The sequence below is a fragment of the Dasypus novemcinctus genome, chromosome 18 (genome assembly GCF_030445035.2).
Source record: "Dasypus novemcinctus isolate mDasNov1 chromosome 18, mDasNov1.1.hap2, whole genome shotgun sequence".
In the NCBI taxonomy this organism is placed as follows: domain Eukaryota; kingdom Metazoa; phylum Chordata; class Mammalia; order Cingulata; family Dasypodidae; genus Dasypus; species Dasypus novemcinctus.
This window is the reverse complement of record NC_080690.1, coordinates 34,919,488-34,936,013: the sequence shown is the minus strand read 5'-3', so window position 1 is coordinate 34,936,013 and position 16,526 is coordinate 34,919,488. Positions and strand designations below refer to the sequence as shown.

General features: G+C 56.4%; 1 protein-coding gene and 1 long non-coding RNA gene across 2 annotated transcripts; both read right to left on the bottom strand.

The window, feature by feature from the left end:
• Nucleotides 1-395: 395 nt before the first annotated feature.
• LOC139436821 (ral guanine nucleotide dissociation stimulator-like) lies at nt 396-3,224 on the bottom strand. The gene is made up of 5 exons (XM_071208984.1): nt 3,216-3,224; nt 2,693-2,908; nt 2,308-2,411; nt 1,736-1,820; nt 396-602 (listed from the first exon to the last, which is right to left on the bottom strand). Exons 1-5 carry the CDS (start codon nt 3,222-3,224, stop codon nt 396-398), a joined length of 621 nt encoding a protein of 206 aa, XP_071065085.1.
• A 2,773-nt stretch (nt 3,225-5,997) lies between these two features.
• Nucleotides 5,998-7,872, bottom strand: LOC131274154 (uncharacterized). Its single transcript, XR_011646226.1, has 3 exons — nt 7,723-7,872; nt 7,214-7,324; nt 5,998-6,069 (listed from the first exon to the last, which is right to left on the bottom strand). It is a non-coding gene; the product is annotated as an uncharacterized lncRNA (long non-coding RNA).
• Nucleotides 7,873-16,526: the final 8,654 nt, after the last annotated feature.

Here is a 16,526-nt window from a genome sequence, read left to right as displayed (position 1 = left end):
CTCCTGCATGGCCAAGTCCACCATCGAAAACCGAGTGAGGAATGTCCCCAGCCATGGGACAGTGCCCTGGATGGCACCCTGTGGCATTGAGTGGGTGGGGATGAGCACAGGCGCTCGGGTGCCCCCGACACCCTGCCCTGACAACCCTGCAGGCTCAGACTCCTAGGACCACCCAGCATCACCCTGGCACACGCTTGGGCACACAGCTGTCACTCTGAAGACCCCCGCCCAGCCTCCAAGGACCCCAAACTCCCCAGCAGTCACCTCCCAGCACCGACGTTTCTTCCATCACAAGCCCACACCCCGCCCCACCCAGTCCACCAGCCTCCGCTCTTCCAGGCTCTTGCTCTGACTTGCTGCCACTAGTCCCCGAGGTTTCCCTTGGCTCCCGGCCCTCAGGCTTCCAGGGGAACAGACATGGAAGGGAGGCTCCCGGGACTCAGAGGCCTAGGAGGGATGGCTGGGTGGAGGGCCCCACCCTGACTTGGAGGCCACCCGCCCTGGCCCCCGGCACGAGCCACACCCACCCGCTGCTGCTGCTGCTGCTGCTGCTGGGCTCTGTTGGGGTTCGTGTCCAGGGTGGCAAACTCGGGGTTCCCCTCCTGTCAAGATTGAGCAGCTCGGGGTCAGTGAGGCCCTCCGCCCCTCCCCGTTGTCCCTGGGGCCTTGGACCCCTGGACTATGTGGGCAGATGGAAATCTGCTGCCCCCATGTGCCGGAGGTGCCCTGGGGGCCTTGTGCAAGCGACCTGGCCTCCCTCAGCCTGTTTGGACACCTGGGACATGACCACAGAGACCTGACCCCTTCTCAGGAGTCCAGAGGCCTCAGGGGTGCATGCTAGTGGCACGGACGCTCTGGCCATCCCGCTCTCCCGCTCGGAGTCCCGGGAATACTCGGCCATGTTCTTTTGCTCCCGTCAACCCCTCCAGCTGGCCGTGAGGGCGGCGCTGCCGGATGCTCATGCTTCCATTCTGCCAGAGGCCTAAGGAAGGATGCGCTCCGGGCGCTGAGGACAGGCAGCTCCCTCCGGCCGGAGGCCTCGTCTGCACTGACGTCGCCCCACAGCCCGCCACTGCCAACAGCTGTCCGCTTCTCCCGGCCCCTGCGAGTGCATGTGCGGGGGGCCTCATGTCATCCTAGCCGTGGAGCTGGAGGATGGGGTGTCTGGAGAGGCCTAGTTGAGTAGATCCTGCCTGCCCCAGCCCACACGACTGAAAACCCAAAGGCTGCCCGAGGCCCGAACAAAGGCGCCCCCTCCCGGGGGTCCACTCAATATGTTCTGCCTGCAGGGGCACCCCATCCTCCAGCTGCACGGCTGGAACCACATGTCCTTGCAGTACTGGACATCGAAGTTGTGCTGTGTCTTCTAGGTGGAAGCTTCTAGTTTCAGTCAGAAAGGACCTGCTGTGGTTTCCCATCTCCCAAATACTTCTCCTAGCTCTCTGACACAAGCCATTCGTAACGAGGCGCAGTTCTGAGACCCCTACCTGGATGGAGACTTCTCATCCTGCCCGTTCATCATCTCCTCCTGGAACATCCCAGCCCCCACTCCCCACCGCGTCCGACCACCAACCCCGGCCTATGGCCTGGCAGCCACCTTCCACCTGCCCACGAACCAGACAGATCCCTCTTCATCTTCCTCCAGAAGCAGCCCAGACAGGATGTTGCAAAGAAACACCCAGGGAAACACTCACAAGCCCACCTCCTGAGCCCTGGCCCCCTGCCTGCTCTTCACCTGGGAGATCAGCTCGCTGCCCTGGGAGGAGTCGCTCTCAGTGGAGAAAATCTCAGACAGTGTCTGAAAGAGGCGGAAGCTGTCCCTGGGGGAGGGCAAGAAGGAAGGAGAAAGGTGGGAGTGGGTGGGAGCGTCCAGGGGACAACCCACTGCGCTGTAGCCAGGTCCTGGGACCCGGACTGCCTGGGTGGGTGGTGCTGAAACTGAGCAGCTCTGAGCACTGCAGGACAGCGTGGGCTTGGGAGCTGAGCTCTCAGGCGGGCACCGCGGGGACCCCCACTCCTAGTTGACGAGCAGCTGGTGTTGACACAGGGAGCTGTCCACTGGACAGAGTGGGCTGCTGACCAGCACACCCTGGACATGCTCTCATCTGGCTTGACTCTGTGCCTGACCTCAGATGGCACCAGTGCTGATGCCCAACAGCTGACCTCAAGTCCTGGCAAGACCTGGAGCCCCAGCCCACCCGGCCCCTGCCGGGATCCCACTGCCTCCAGGCTCCCTGCAGGGCGATGCCCAGCCTCCCGCGGGGCCCCTGGTCCTGCCTGGTGTCCCCTGGAGAGAAGCCTGCCCACCTGGAAACTTCCACCCATGTCTTCTTCTGATGGCCAATCATGTGCCTTTCGAGAGCAGAGAGGATGGCACGGCCTGAGGAGAAGTTGCGGAGGGTTCGGCACTCCTGCGGAGGGAGAAAGAATGGGCCGTGAGGGGTGGTCTGAGCGTGCCCTGCTCCCGCTCCAACCCCCTCGGCTGACCTCCCCCTCTGGAAGATACCCCCACGGAGCCCCTGAGGGCGAGCCGGGGCCCCAGAGCGGGACCCCCACGCTCCACCTGAGGGAAGAACCTGGGGGGGACATGAGGAGGAAGGAGGACTGTGCTCCAGGCAGGGCAGGGTCCAGAGGCCAAGAACCCACCAGAGCGCAGGGGGTCCAGGAGTCCAGAGAGGTCCCTGGCACGCACCCTGGCCACCTCGATCCAGTGCTCCACCACCCTGGCCCTGTCTGCGGCCTTCATGCTGCGGTCCCCGAGACAGGTGGCCACGACGCAGTCGGCCACGCGGTTGAACTGGCTGATGACGGCGCGCACGGTGGGCGCCACGTGCTCCTTGCCCTTCTGGTGGCGCTGGGACCAGATGGAGCCCAGGCAGTGATAGGGCACCACCTTCTTGAACAACTCCTGGGGAGGAGGGCAAGTCAGCCGGCCACACCCACCCCCAGCTCAGATCCCGTGGGCCCTCAGGACCCTGGCTGGGGTCATCGTCACAGCAATGCATGTGGCAGGGATGGCTAATGTCCTAGGTCTCCTCTCTAGAGGCCCAAGTGCAGGCTTGGGCTCAAGAAACTCGCCCAGGGAACAAGGCTGGCAGTGGACCAGGGTTTGTACCCAGATCCCAGAATTCCGGATCAGGGTGGGGAAGGCTGGGGCAGCAGGTCCTGGGAGGAAGGTCCCCCCCAGCTCCACCCTGCCGAGCCCAGCTGCTCACCGCATCCATGAGCGACAGCTGCTCTGCCACCAGCTTGGGAGGGAAAGCCAGGAGCTCAGGCTTCTGCTCATGCAGACCATCGCCACAGGTCCCGGGCCAGGGGCAGGAAGGCTGTGGGGGGGCAGCCCGCCCTGCTGCTGAGCTGAGCTCTGGCCGTGGCTCAGGTGCTGCTGCCAGACTTGCCTCCCCCTCGAGAGCTGTTGCTCCCGAAGGTGCCTGAACCAGCTGGAACTCCAGAGTGGGCACTGGAGCGACCTGTGCAGGCGGCACTGGAGGTGGCGGTGGGACCGCCTCCCCCTCGCCAACTGGTGGTGCGGATGGGGCTGCCCCTGCAGATGGGGCCGGCTCTGCCTCCGTAGGGGGCACTGGCACTCCCTCCACAGGTGGCAGTGGAGGAGGCCCCGAGGCATCTTCCAGCCCGAAAGCCGGCACTTCTGCTGCTGGAGGAGCAGGCTCTCCCTCGATAGTGGGCAGTGCCAATCCGTGGAGCGGTGGCGAGGCAGGTGGAGCTAGACTTGCCCCCGGCTCTGCAGCTCCTGCTCCTGATGGTGCTGCAGCTGCCCGCGGCTCCTGAGCAGGTGCTCTGGCTGACCAGGTTGGATGGTCTAGCTCCAGGGTGGGCACGGGCCCCATCTCTGTGGGGGGCAGCTGTGGTGGTGCTGGAGCCACCTTCAGCTCAGGAGCTGCCGCCACGGCGCAGAATGCGTCAGGCTCTATTTGCACGGAAGGCGCAGGTGCCACCTCACTAGCTGGCAGTCTGGGTGGTGATGGAGCCGATTCTGGCTCTGGACCTGTGTTGGCCGCAGGGGCTGGAACTGGTGCTGGTGGTCGCACTGGAGGCATCGGTGACTTTGGAGCTGACAGAGGAGCTGGAAAAGAGGCAGTTTTCCCACCATGAATGGCTCCGAGTGTCATTCCAAAACAGAGAAGATCCCACTACCTCTAGGGGAAGATCCTGCCCAGGAAACTGCTCCCCACCGCAGGCTCCCAGGGAACATGTCTGGGGCTCTGCCTTGCTTGCACCCCGAGGGCAGCCTCTGCTGGCTTCTGCCTCTGTGGTGCAATCCCGGCCCCCGGCCCACAAGCTCACGTGCCCCAACCCCAAGGTCCCCTCACCTTCCGGCTCTGCCTCTGTGGGCTCCGGGTGTCTCATCTGTGCAAGCAGAAGTGCGACACGGCACTGTGGGCCAGAGCCTGGCAGGTGCTCCTGGGCATGGGCCGCCAGCAGCTGGAGGCAGGGAGAGTCCGGAGGCTGCAGGAAGTCCTCCCAGTACTGGTCCATCCAGATGCCCAGCAGGGAGCAGAGGGTGCTGAGAGCAGGGGAGGGCAGCACAGTCAGACGCCGGCCTTGCCCTCCACGCTGCCCCCAGGGACCCTCCCACTCAACACAAAGTCCATGAGGACAGCAAGGGCTCTGACTGGCCTGGCCACAGCCTGTTGCTGACACACAGTAGGAGCTTCAGCACTGGGTGAGTGTGGAGGGGGCAGGGCCCATCCTCCCGCCCCAGGCCCTCGTGGCCCCCACCCAGGAGCATCTGCCCGAGGAGCTGCCTCATATTCCGCCTGGTGTCGTGTGTCTCCCCTTCCCACGGACACTGCCCCCTCCCCCGCCACCCCTGCAGGAGGCAGACAGGACTGAGGCCCCCGGCAGATTGTCAGCAGGCTGCTCACCACCTCCCATCAGGGGTCTGCGTGAGGTGGTGTTTGGGGGCCTGGGGGCTGGGAGGGGGCGGAGGATGGGTGGGTTTCTCTGAGGAATGAGCCCCCTGGCCTCCTGTGCAGACAGTGCCCCAGGACCCCACCTCAGCTTCCTTACTCCTTGGCAAGGGGAGGGGGAAGCCCTCTGGGCTCAGCCTTCCACGGGACCAGGGGATGCAGGACGCGTGGCCCCAGACCCTGCCCAGTCCTACCCCGCCACACACCACCTGACTCCCCACAATGGGGTCTGGGCACGAGAGTCCCTCGCCCTCACCCAAAGTGCACCTACGTTTTCACGTCAAGGCATCCACGAGGCTCACCCCGCCCACCGAGGTCACCTCCATACCTAGGGGAGACCATGAGGCTGTCACAGCTGCTTGCTGAGTGTCCCCCCTGCTGAAGATGGCTCGGCCTATTGCCAGCGGTCCCCCCCTCCAAAGGAACCCAGAAGGCAGGATCCTTGGTCTGCGGTGTCCCCTGCATGAAGCCAGGTGCCAAAGGGAGCGCGTGCACCGAGTAGACATGTGCCGTCTACCAGGGGAAGGGTGAGCCCTCAGCGACACCTCCTCAGACCTGGGGCAGGCCTGGAGCCCTCTGGCAGCCCACAGGGATCCCTGCTCTGACCACACCAAGGTTGGAGGCCCGAAAGGGCTCACAGACCTCCCTGAGAAATGAGAAAACTGGGTCCGGAGGGGCGAGGCTGAGAGCCTCTTCCCTGGGCAGAGGGAAGTCCTGCCCAGGAGCAGCCCTGCGCCTCCAGCCACCCTGTCCGGGAGCCAGGCTCAGGGTGGCCCTTCCCACGGATCCTCCCAGTCTGTCCTACAATCAGCCCTAGGGGCTGGTCCTCAGGGTGCCCCCTTCCCAAGGAGGAAACTGAGGCCAGCGGTTGCAGTGGCGTTTCTGAGATGCCCAGCGCATGGGGGGCGCAGCATCCCAGGGGGCGGGTGGGGGCAGGCGCTCACCGGTGGAACAGCCAGTCCAGGACCTGCTCAGTGGAGGCGAACACGCGGTAGGTCCCCAGGAAGGTGCGGACGTAGCTGAAGTCGCCCTCCTGCCAGGCGGGCACCAGATGCTCCGCCAGGGCCTCCCAGCAGCCTGCCTTGACCGTGAGCACGGTGCGGCTCTCCCCCCTCGCAAGGGCCCCCTCGTTCGTCCTCTGGGGTGGGACAGAGGGGGCAGGGTGGTCAGACACAGCGCCTGGAGCCAGCTGGGTGGGGCCAGGGCCCACCTGCTGCCCCGAGCCCTGAGTGAGATCCGGCCAAGGGGCCGTGCGGGCCCCTAGTGGAGAAAGGTCCTCGGCCTTCACACGGAACCGCAGGGGAGCCGACACCTGAAAGGCGAGGCCCCTGACCTGAAAGGGCAGGTGCCTGGAGGGTCCTTGGGGGAGAAAGTCCCCTGCAGGGCCGAGGGTCTGAGCAGAACTTGGGGAACTGCAGACCCTCCTGGTCAGAAGACCACCTTCTGATCTGCACTGTCCTGGGGCCAGAGGAAAAGGAGATGCCATTGGCCACCCCGACCCCACATCAGGACAAGGAAGGGAAACACCAGGGCCAGGGCCAGGGGCTGCAGGGACGCTCCCCCCAAAGACAGCCGGTGGTCCCCCGCCACTGCCCCTCCACCAGGTCAGCTGGCCCTCGCTGGAGAAAGGGAGGTCTGCGTGTCCTCTGCCCAGCCGGCCCTTTCCTGGAGCCTCTGCCGGGGCCGGGAGGACCACTGCCTGGGGGCCTGTGGGTGGTGTCCAGGGCAGCAGAGCCAGCAGGGCCCCGGGACAGGACCTTTGGCTCCAGCAGGCACGAAGGCCGAAAGGCTGCTCTGAGCCACCACCCTCCTGGAATCCTGGGCAGCCGAGGCAGGCCCCAGCTTCTACCCGGGAAGGTTAATGGGGTGCTTATGGGAGACAGCGAGAACCCTCCTCAGCAGGAGAGCTGGACGGCTCGGAGCAGATGGGCAAGGACAGTCATGGAGATGCTGCCGGGGACGTGGGGCTGAGGAGGGGACTCGCAAACACAGCAGCACCACGCGCACGTGTCTACGGCGTGCCCACCTCCAGCTGGCCCTGATGGGAATCCTGCGCTAAAGACCCTCTCCCGCCCCTCTCCACGTGTGCAGTGACCTTCCCCCATCTGTGGAGTGGCAGTGTGCTGGTAACGGTGGGGTCCCAGTTTCCTTGGGAAGCAGGATATGGGGCCACTCGGGTGGGAAAGCCCTGAAGAGCGTTCAGGCGGTGGTCAAGGTGGAACACGGCCCTGGGGTGCTCCCCGGCTGCTTCGGGCCCCCCTTCCCACTGCACCTGCTCTCACCTGGAACCAGCACCGGCCCTGGCCAGGGCCCCGATGGACCGGCACCTTTCTCAGAGAGACAGTGTAGGCGAGCCCCTCCTCCAGCTCCTCGCCGACCACCTGTGTGGAGCTCTGCGAACACAGTGCCCGGTGGCCAGGCCAAGGGGCATCAGCGAGGGGCCTGTCCTCCCCCACAGGGGAAGCTGGCCCTCCATTGGGCCGGGACCCAGGGCAGGCCCAGGTAAGATCTGCCTTCCCCCGAGCCCGGTGGAGAGAACAGGGGAGCTCGAGGCTCAGGAAAGACACGGTCCACATGGATGTCCCCAAGCTGCCTCTTCCAACCCCCACCCGTGACCTGGCAGGGGACAGGGAAGGCCGTCAGGGTCCCCAACCCTGACAACCGCTCCTGCCCGCAGTGGTCCCCCTGTCCACACCCCCACACCCTGGGAAGAGGATGGACGTGGGTCTGCCCAGGAGGAGCACAGTGGTGGCCTGTGCTCAACTGGCTCCCCTGGGCCACCCCATGTCACCTCTGGGTGCCTCCTGGGTGCCGATGGCCAGTGGCTCCGTGGCTGAGGCCTGAGACAATGTCGGAAGCGATGGCAAGGGGATTCATTCCCACTTTGGTTGGGGCTGGAGCCTCGGGGTTGCGCAACGCAGCAGGAGAACATGTTGCTCTCTCGAGCGTCTCCTGCCAAGTGAGCTGGGAAGGGGCTGCCTGTGGAATCTGGGTGCCTGGATACCAGGGTTCCAAGTTCTGTCACCGAGGAAGTGAGGTCACCTCCTTAGGTCATTTCCCCTGGACCCTTCAACTGTAAGAACCCCGCCAAAGTCCCTCTCACGGCTGTCTGTCCATCCCCTCTCCTGGATCGCCTTGTTCCCTGGACGCTGTTCGCCAACACGTCCCCCCCACAACTCCCTGGGAAGGCTGCAGGCAGCTCGGGCCCCAGCTCGGGGGAGACCCAGCTGGGTTCAAAGCCTGCTGCTCTGTCCTTTCCATTTTGGGGAGCCCAGGCTAGTCACTGGGGCTCACCCCCAGTCTCCTCACCACACAGTGGGATCCATTCTAGCATCAGCTTCCTGGGACAGAGTCATGTCCACGGGGGGCGGACACTGTGAGCCCCAGAGTCTGGTTTCACATGGAGCTAATGCACACACTCAGACACAAGAGAAGTAGGAAGGGGACGGACGGAACCCCGAGTCCAACTCCACACAGGGCTGGGGGAGGGCCGCATGGTCTGAGGAGACCCACTTGCACTCCTGGGTTGCTGTCTCCATCTGGCCCGTGATGAGGTGGAAATGAGACCAAAGTCAGACATGGTGGCTGTGCCACCAATCCTGCCAGAGGCTTCCCATTGCCTTGATTATTTCTAACTCTATCTTGTCCACTTAAGAATTGGAGATAGAAGCAATCATCTAAAAAGAAAAAGCAAGCACAATTGAATAAAACTGTACAACTCGCAATTGCATGGACTGGCTACATAGCAATTGTTTTTTATCGTACAGTATGTTACACAGTCTATTTGGTTCATCATAACACAATCCTATGGTACTAGTTCTTTTGTGTCTGGCTGGCTTCACTTAAAAGAATCTCATCCAGGGTCATTCATGTTGTCTTCTTCTTGACAATTCATTTCTTCTTACTGCTGCATAACTTTTCCTCGGGTGAATTCACCAGCTTGTTTTTCCACTCATCCATCAATGGACACCTGGGTTGTTTCCAACTTTTGGCAATCATAAGGAATGCCACTGCGAAAATCGATGTGCAGATGTCTGTTCATGTCACTGCTCTTGGTTCTTCTGGCTATAGACCCAGTGGTGGTACTGCAGGGTCACATGGCAAGTCTATTTTCAACTTCTTGAGGGACTGCCAAACAGTCCTCCACAGTGGCTGGACCGTCCTGCATTGCCAGCAGCCAACCAGGAAGAAGTGTTCCTATCTCTCCACAGCCTCTCCAGCACTTGGAGTTCTCTGTCCTTTGGAATAGTGGCCATTCTGATAGGTGTGAAATGATAAGTCCTTGTGGGTTTTAATTTGCATTGCCTTAATCAGAAGAGATCTTGAACATTTTTTCCATGTGTTTTTTTGCCATTTGTATTTCTTCTTTGGACAAACATCTACTCAAGTCTGTTGCTCATTTTTAAATTGGATTATTTCTCCTTTTATTGTTGAGATGTAAACGTCTCATTATAGATCCTGGATCTTAGACCCTTATCAGACATGTGATTTCCAAATATCTTCCTCTATTGAGTCACCTGTTTTTCTGGATTCTCAATTCCATTCCACCAATAGATGTGTCTATCTTTATGCCGCTACCTTCCTGTTTTGACCACTGTAGCTTTGTAATACCTTTGAAGGCCAGACAGTGAAATTGCTCCCATGTCGCTCTTCTTGTTCAGAATGATTTTGGCGATTTGGATGCACTTTCCCTTCCAAATGAATTTGGTAATGGCCTTTTCTGATTCTGTAAAATGGCTGTTGGAATTTTGGTTGGTACTGCATTGAATCTATAAATCGGTTTGGGAAAGATTGACATCTTCATGATATTTATTCTTCCAGTCCATGAGCACATCATGGCTGCGGGTTTTCCACCTATACCCATTATCATATTCAGGAACTTTCCTTCTATTCCTATTGTTTGAAGTTTGTATCTGAAAAAGGATGCTGGATTTTGTCAAATGCCTTTTCTGCATCGATTGAGATGATGATGTGTTTTTCCTCTTGGATTGATTTCCTTATGTTGAACCAGACTTGCATGACAGGAATAAATCCCACCTGACCATGATGTATAAGTCTTTTGATATGCTCGTGGATTCTACTGGCAAGTAATTTGTCGAGAGTTTTGGCATTGATGTTCATTCGAGAGATTGGTCTCTAATTTTCTTTTCTTGTGGTATCTTTACCTGGCTTTGGTATTAGGTTGACGTTGGCTTCATCAACTGTCTTGGGTCATTTTCCCTCCTCTTCAATTTTTGGGAAGAGTCTAAACAGGATTGGTGTTCATTCTTTTCTAAATGCTTGGTACAATTCACCTGGGAAGACATCTGACCCCGGACTCTTCTTGGCTGGGAGATTTGGGATGATGGATTCTATCTCTTTCACTGTGATGGTCTGTTAAGATATTCTATTTCTCGTAGCGTCAGTGTAGGTTGTTTGTGCATTTCTAGGAATTTGTCCGTTTCATCCAGGTTGTCTACTTTGTTGGCATGCAGCTTCTCATAATATCCTTTTGCGATCCTTTTCATTTCTGTGGGGTCAATCACAACGTCCCCTCTTTCATTCATTTCTGATTCCAATTATTTGCATCTTCTCTCTTTTGTTTTTGGTTATTCTGGCTAGGGGTTTGTCTCAAAGAACCAGCTTTAGGTTTTGTTGATTTGCTCTATTGTTTGTGGTGGTAGTTCTCAATTTCATTGATTTCTGCTCTCATTTTTCTTTCTTTCTTTCCTCCTGCTTGTTTTGGGATTGGCTTGCTCTTCTCCTTCTAGTTTCTCTAGGCATTCAGTTCAATCTTTGCATTTACCTCTTTCTTGGTTTTTCATGTCAGCAATGAAGGCTCTAATTTTCCCTCCCAAGATTGCTTTTGCTGTATCCCCTACATTTTGATAAGTTGTGTTCTCATATTTCTTTGTCTCAAAAGATTGACTTCACTGGCGATTTCCTCTTGGACCCACTGATTATGTAAGGATGTGTTCTTTGGCCTCCACACCTTGGTGAATTGACTTTGGTCCTGTTTATGACTGATTTCCACTTTCATTCCATTCTGATCTCAGAAGATGCTTTGATTCATTTCAATCTCTCTCTATTGATTGAAAGCTGCATTGTACCCTAACATGTGGTCTCTCCTGGAAAAAGATCCATGGGCACTTGAGAAGAATGCAGAACCCACTGAGTTGGGATGCAGCCTTCTGTAGATGTCTATTAGGTCTCAATCGTTGATCATGCTGTTCAATTTCTCCCATTCCTTGTTGCTCTTCAGTCTAATTGTTCTATCTCATGATATGAGTGGGGCATTGAAGTCTCCAACAGTCCTTATAGAGATGTCTATTTCTCCCTTGAGTTTTGCCAGAGTTTGTCCCATGTATTTTGGGCTACACTGGTTAGCTACATAGATATTTATGACTGATTGCTTCCTGGTGGATGGTCCCTTTTATTCATATATTCTCTATCTCTCATAACTTTTTGCATTAAAGTCTGTTTTGCCTCAGAGCAGTCTAGCTCCCCCTGCTCTTTTTGGTGATTGTTTGCATGGAGTATCTTTTTCCAACCATTCACTTTCAGCCGTTTTGTAGCCCTGGGTCTACAAAGGAGCAGATGGATGACTCATGCTTTTTTTATCCATTCCGTCAGCCTGTACCTTTTGACTGGGGAGTTTAATCCACTCACCTTCAATGATATTGCTTTAAATGCATTATTTACTTCCACCATTTTAGTCTTGGGTTTTCTTAGGTCGTATGCTATTTTTGCCTGTCTTCTTACTCTTTGGGTTAGCCATTCTGCTAGTCTTTCTTCTCTGCTCTTCTCCAGGCCTCTCTCTCTCCTGTCTTTTGATCTCAGGTTCTGAGGCTTCTTTTACTATTTCCTGCAAAGGTGGATTCTCTTCTTGGCAAAGTCTCTTGGTTTCTGTTTCTTTGTGAGTGGTTTATACTCGCCCTCCTATCGGAAGGACAATTTTGCGGGATAAAGAATTCTAGGCCAGTGGTTTTTCTCCTTCACTGTCCTAATTTTATCATGCCTCTGTTTTCTCGCCTTCGTGGTTTCTGAAGAGAAATCCGCATGCAGTCTTACTGGGCATCCTTGTAAGTCATGGTTTGCTTCTCCCTTGCTGCTCTGAGAATTTTCTCTTTGTCTTTGACATTTGACCTTCTGAGCAGTATGTGTCTTGGAGGAGGTCTCTTTGAATTTATTTTGAATGGGGTGCACTTCTTGGCCTCGCAAGTTCATTGCTTCCACGAGAGTGGGGAAATTTTTCCATTCGTTTTTCCTCAAAGACTCTTTCTCCCCCTTTTCCCTTCTCTTCTCCCCCTTTTCCCTTCTCTTCTCCTTCTGGAATGACTGTGACGTGTACGTGTCTGTGTCTCGCGTTGTCATTCAACTCTCTGAGCCCCTGCTAAGTCCTTTCCTATTCTTTTCACTCTCTGTTCTTTGCTCCCTTCCATTTCACTTGTTCTGTCTTTGGTGTCACTTATTCTCTCTTCTGTCATTTCGAGTCTGCTATTGTGTGCCTCCGATGGGCTATGGATCACACCTCTTTTGTCTTTCATTCCCATGAGCTCTGTCACTTCGCTGGTCAAGATTTCAAACGTGTCTTTGCACTCTCTCAATGTCTTCTTGTTGTCATTTATCTCCTTAGCCACATTGTCCCTCAACTCATTATTGCGATTTTGGAAATTTGTGTGCATCTTGCCAATGAGACCTCTCAAATCCTGCATCTCTTCTGGGGTTTTGGTGTGTTCCTTTTCTTGGGCCTTGCCTTCCATTTTCTTAGTAGGGCCCATAATTTTTTGCTGATGTCTGGGCATCTGATGAGGATGTGATGTACTCAGATGCTCCCTTTTTTTCTTTGGTAGGGATGGAGTGGTGGGAAGTTGTGTAGTACCACTGCTCTTTGATTCTTGCCTCAATCTGGACGTGGATTGTTAGGATGGGCCCTGCTACTTGCTCAAAACTGGGCTCTGGACTCAGGAATTGGTGGCAGACCTGCTTCTTAGAGCCGTGGGGAGGGAATCTCTGAAGGCCGGAAAAGTCTCTCTTACTGATTTTTCATTTTCTCACGTGCCAGCAGACGGCGCACCTGGAGTGGACCTGGAGGCAGGCACAGCCTTGGGAGTCTGTGCAGGGGAGAAGGCAGGTCAGCCCTGTGCTCCTGCCCCTCTGCCTCCTCCTGTCCTCCCTGAGAAGACCCAGGGCACCTGAACCCACCCCGTCTCTAGCAGAGCTGAGGGGGATATAAGAGGGGCAGGGGAGCCCAGGGCGGATGCCGGGTGGGCCCCTAGCGCTGAGGGTCGGGGCACTCGCTGCTGCTAAGGAGCCCTCTGGGCCACCTGCCCCTGCCCCCGTGGACGGTGAGCAGGCAGCTCTGGCACTCAAGTCCTGCAGCTCCGGGAGAGCAAGCCCAGCCTCCGAGGTGGGCTCACAGTCCCTGCTCTTGCCCGCCCCTCTTCCTGAGCGGGGCCTTGCCCCTGGCGTGCTCGCTGGGGCAAGGGACCTCCTGAGTCGAAGCTCTTTCGAGGCTTCACACCAACTCTTCAACCCCAACACACCCGCCCGAGCTGGCCATCATGGCTTCCTTTGGCCTTCTAGAAAATGTGGGGTCTGCGATCCCGACACAGGACCGTGACCTGCTCCAGCTGTGTGTTTTCCACCCTGGACACTCTGACTCCAAAGGCTGTGCTTTGCAGAAGAGCCCAAGCAGGTGGTGGGTTACAGGGAATAGCCTTGCGGGCAGGGGCTCTGGGGTGGGCAAGGCCTCACCTGCTTAAGGCTGAATGAGGTTCCTGTGGAGCTGGAATGCACGGTGGGGGGGCACCCCAGGAGGGCTTCTGGCCATGGCACACAGTACGGTAGAGCTGGGGGCTGCCGAAGGGGCACGAGCTCTCCCCACACCCAGGCCTGGGTCCCCGAGCACCTCCACGGTAAGGAGGCCGGCCTCGGCGTCCTGCTCTGAACACGGTGGGTGTACGGTCACCTCCCTGTTGACCGTGCTGCCTGCACGTCCAGTGTAAGAGTCAAGCAGTTGGTCGGGAAGGTCAGTGCCCAGACAACTTCTGGCCTTAAGGTCCTATCCTCCTCCTCGGGGCTCAAAGGCCTGCGGTCACCAGCTTGATGGTCTCCAGCTCAGAGGTCATGCTGGAAAGCTTCCAAATCTCTTCTCTTCCCACTGCCTCCCAGTCATGCAGTTGCTCCACAAACCTTTATGGGGTGCCTTCTGAGGGGTTGGCACCGGGGACAGGGAGTCAGGCACTGTCTGGGCCCTGCTAGAGCTGACAGCTGGGGAGGGGCAGATTGGGGCATAAGAATATGGTCACTGCTGACACAAAGACGAGGAGAAGGTGCCGTGGGCACACGGAAAGTCGCCCACTCCAGAGCGGACAAGTCAAGGCAGGCTACCTGGGGCTGTGGACAGCACGGGGAGTCCCTGGATTGGTGCAGGTGGGGGGTGGCGGGCATGGTGGGAGGAGCAGGCTGACTGGTGGGCAGGGTGAGCACGGCTGTGCCGGGCCAGGCCCCACACAGGCCGAGTGTTTTCCTTGGCCCAAGGGCGGCCGTTGCAAAGTACCAGCAGTGGGTTTTTTTAGGTTAGGGGATTTCTTTGGGGTCAAAGCTGTAAGAACATGAAAAGTCCAACTCGAGGCATGGTGACAGGTGCTTTCCCACCAAAGTCAGCTGCCACGAGGTAAAGCTAAATGGCCGTGGGTCTCTGCCGAGGCCTCTGCTCTTCTGTAGCTCTCAGCAAAGCTGGGATGGGGCTGCTCTCTTCTGGGCCTCCTCGCTCAGGCTTGGCACGGCAGGATCACACATGGCGGTGTGCTTTCCCTGCCTCTGTCTGTTTCTCTCTCTGTGTTTTTGCTTGTATCAGTGCCAGCGAGGGCGGTCGGGGGAGACTCGACCTGAGTCAGGCCTCACTGACATAGTCCAATCAAGACCCTCGAGTGCTCTTATTAAGTCATCTAATCAAAGGCCTCTCTACTGACGGTCATGCTTTGAACTTCTCTACTCAAGTTCAAAGTGGATCACACCCACAGGAAGAAATGATTGTAAAAACATCATCTTTCTCTTCTTTGGTGTTCATCCAATAATTTCAAATGGCCACACTGTGGGCGACGTGGGAGTGGAACATCAGGGAGGGAGACCTTGACCATGAAGGATTGGACCTGAACGTTAAGATGCAGGAGCCCATGGCAGGCGGGGCTGCAGGCATCTAGGCCTGTGGTTCATGAAGGTGGTACCTCCCAAATGGGAAAGCTCCAGTGCCCTCAAAGCGTTGACCTTTTCTGACATCTGTCTTTAGAGAAACTTCAGACCTGATGTGCTGGGGGCAGGGCTGAGGTGTCCCAGCTGGAATTAGGACCCAAGAGTGCTGGTTTGCTTAAATTACAGAACTTTACTGGCTCAGGGGTTTAGAGGTTAGGAGTCCAAAATCAAGGTATTGGCAGTCTCTCTCTCTCCCTCTCTCTCTCCCCACCCCCGCCCCTTAGGTTTGCTATGGCTAGTTTTCTGAGACCGAAATGCCAACTTTGCTCACGCTGCTTCAGTTCCTCACTTGATTTTCTCCTGCTTCCTCCTCATCAACTTCTTTGCAGTGGAAGCTACAAACACCCGCAGGCAGTTTCTTAATTATTTAACACACTTGCAGTCAATTTCCCAGCATGACACGAATGCCATCCAGGGTCCTCGAGGGCTCCAGGGCTCCGAGAATGCTCTCTGCAAAGCAGAGGCCTCTCACCTTACCCACCAGCCCGGCCTGCAGGGGGGTTTAAAATCAAAAACCTTCCCATCACCTGCCCATGCAATTCACCAGTCTGATTTATCATACTTGGCTGATGGCCTGAGACTCAGTTAGAAAGGTTTTAGGCTGGATACTTCACAACCCAATGGTATATAATCGATGGTATATTCATGGAGGCTCCCTTTATGTATGGCAGCAGAAGTCCAAGCATCACCCCTCCCCCACCCCCAGCCTGACTTTTTGGGTGCCTTCATGAGACATGAACAAAATTTGAGTTCTGACAAACTTGATTTAACTGCTAAAAATAAACCTGCATGGACTTCAGACAATTTCTGGAGCCAACAAATACTTATTGAACCAATAAGTCAACAAATACTTATTGAACATCTGCATTGTGCAAAGTACTGGTCTGGAGCAGAGATGAACCAACTATGGACCTTGGGCCAGTCTCCTATGCTTGTAAATAGTTTTATGGGAGCATCACCACACCCATTAATTTATGTGTTGTCCATGACTGGTTTTTAGGTAAAACGATAGTGTTGAGTAGTTGCAACAGAGACTCTAAGGCCCACAAAGGCTAAGATATTTGCCTACTGGCCCTTTAAGAAGAAGTCTGCCTACCCTTGATCTAAACATTGGGCATTTTGCTTTAGGTTCTCTGGAGAATCTTACTAGTTCTAATGATATTCACTGCAAACATTGGTGCCTCCTAAATCTACTCCTGAATCTGGACTTTTTCCCAATTCCAGAGTCCCGTTTACAATATCTTTTGGCCATCTCTACTGCTATCCCAATATTCCACAGCTTCTCAAGTTCAACCTCCCCTCTATGAGCCTTCTCTTCCGAAAATGTCTCCTGTCTTACTCACAAATCACCACCCACCC

Bases quoted from the DNA above. Each gene is read 5' to 3' on its own strand.
- LOC139436821 (XM_071208984.1), bottom strand. The intron at 1,821-2,307 runs GTGGGCAGGCTT...GCCCTCCCCCAG, and splicing joins ACATGGGTGGAAGTTTCCAG to GGACAGCTTCCGCCTCTTTC. The intron at 603-1,735 runs GTGAAGAGCAGG...CAATCTTGACAG, and splicing joins GCAGCGAGCTGATCTCCCAG to GAGGGGAACCCCGAGTTTGC.